The sequence below is a fragment of the Tupaia chinensis genome, unplaced genomic scaffold (genome assembly GCF_000334495.1).
Source record: "Tupaia chinensis unplaced genomic scaffold, TupChi_1.0 Scaffold000394_1, whole genome shotgun sequence".
NCBI lineage: Eukaryota > Metazoa > Chordata > Mammalia > Scandentia > Tupaiidae > Tupaia > Tupaia belangeri.
The window spans coordinates 2236909-2237450 of NW_006159896.1; the positions used below are offsets into that span (position 1 = coordinate 2236909).

The 542-nt window shown below is 64.0% G+C and overlaps 1 protein-coding gene across 6 annotated transcripts in view; it reads right to left on the reverse strand.

Annotated features, from left to right (window-relative positions):
* Window positions 1-542, reverse strand: part of LRSAM1 (leucine rich repeat and sterile alpha motif containing 1) — a 47833-nt gene that overhangs the window by 25926 nt on the left and 21365 nt on the right. For all 6 annotated transcript variants that reach the window (XM_006154083.2, XM_006154085.2, XM_006154086.2 and 3 more), the window contains one exon: window positions 236-358. In XM_006154083.2, coding sequence (XP_006154145.1) covers window positions 236-358 — 123 coding nt within the window. The remainder of the gene's footprint in view (window positions 1-235; window positions 359-542) is intronic.

Genomic DNA, 542 nt, shown 5'->3' on the forward strand with positions numbered 1-542 from the left:
GGTGCTGACTGGGGCTCAAGGACTGTCTTTCCTGGGGGGCTTGTCAGTCCTTTCTACCCCCTCGGACCACTTCCTCCTGTCTGCCCTCAGAGTGTCCACCCGCACATGAGGAGGCTGACTGGCCCTCCCAGGGGCTGGGCTGGGAGCGCTGACTGCCCTCATCACAAGGACCTAGGCTGAGGCGGGAGGCCACTGGCCAGGGGCGTGGGAGGCCTGGCCCCGGCTGCACACGCACCTCCCTGACTGTCTGAAGGATCTCGTCCTTCTGACTGCTGCCCTGCTGGAGCAGCTGGGCCTGCTCTCGCTGCCCGAGTTCCAGGCGCCGTTCGAACTCCAGTTTCTCCAGCATCTTCTGTTCCTGCAAGACCAGAGATGCTGGTGACAGGTGGCAGAGGCTGGCAGAGGCCGGCAGAGGTGACAGAGGCCCTGGGAGCAGGGGATCCCAGGCCTCGAGGTGAACCATGCAGGCTGCAGGTCTTAACTCTCAGCCACCCCGAAGCCCAGCTATAACAAAACATGCAGGGGGCCGGCTCCATGGTGCA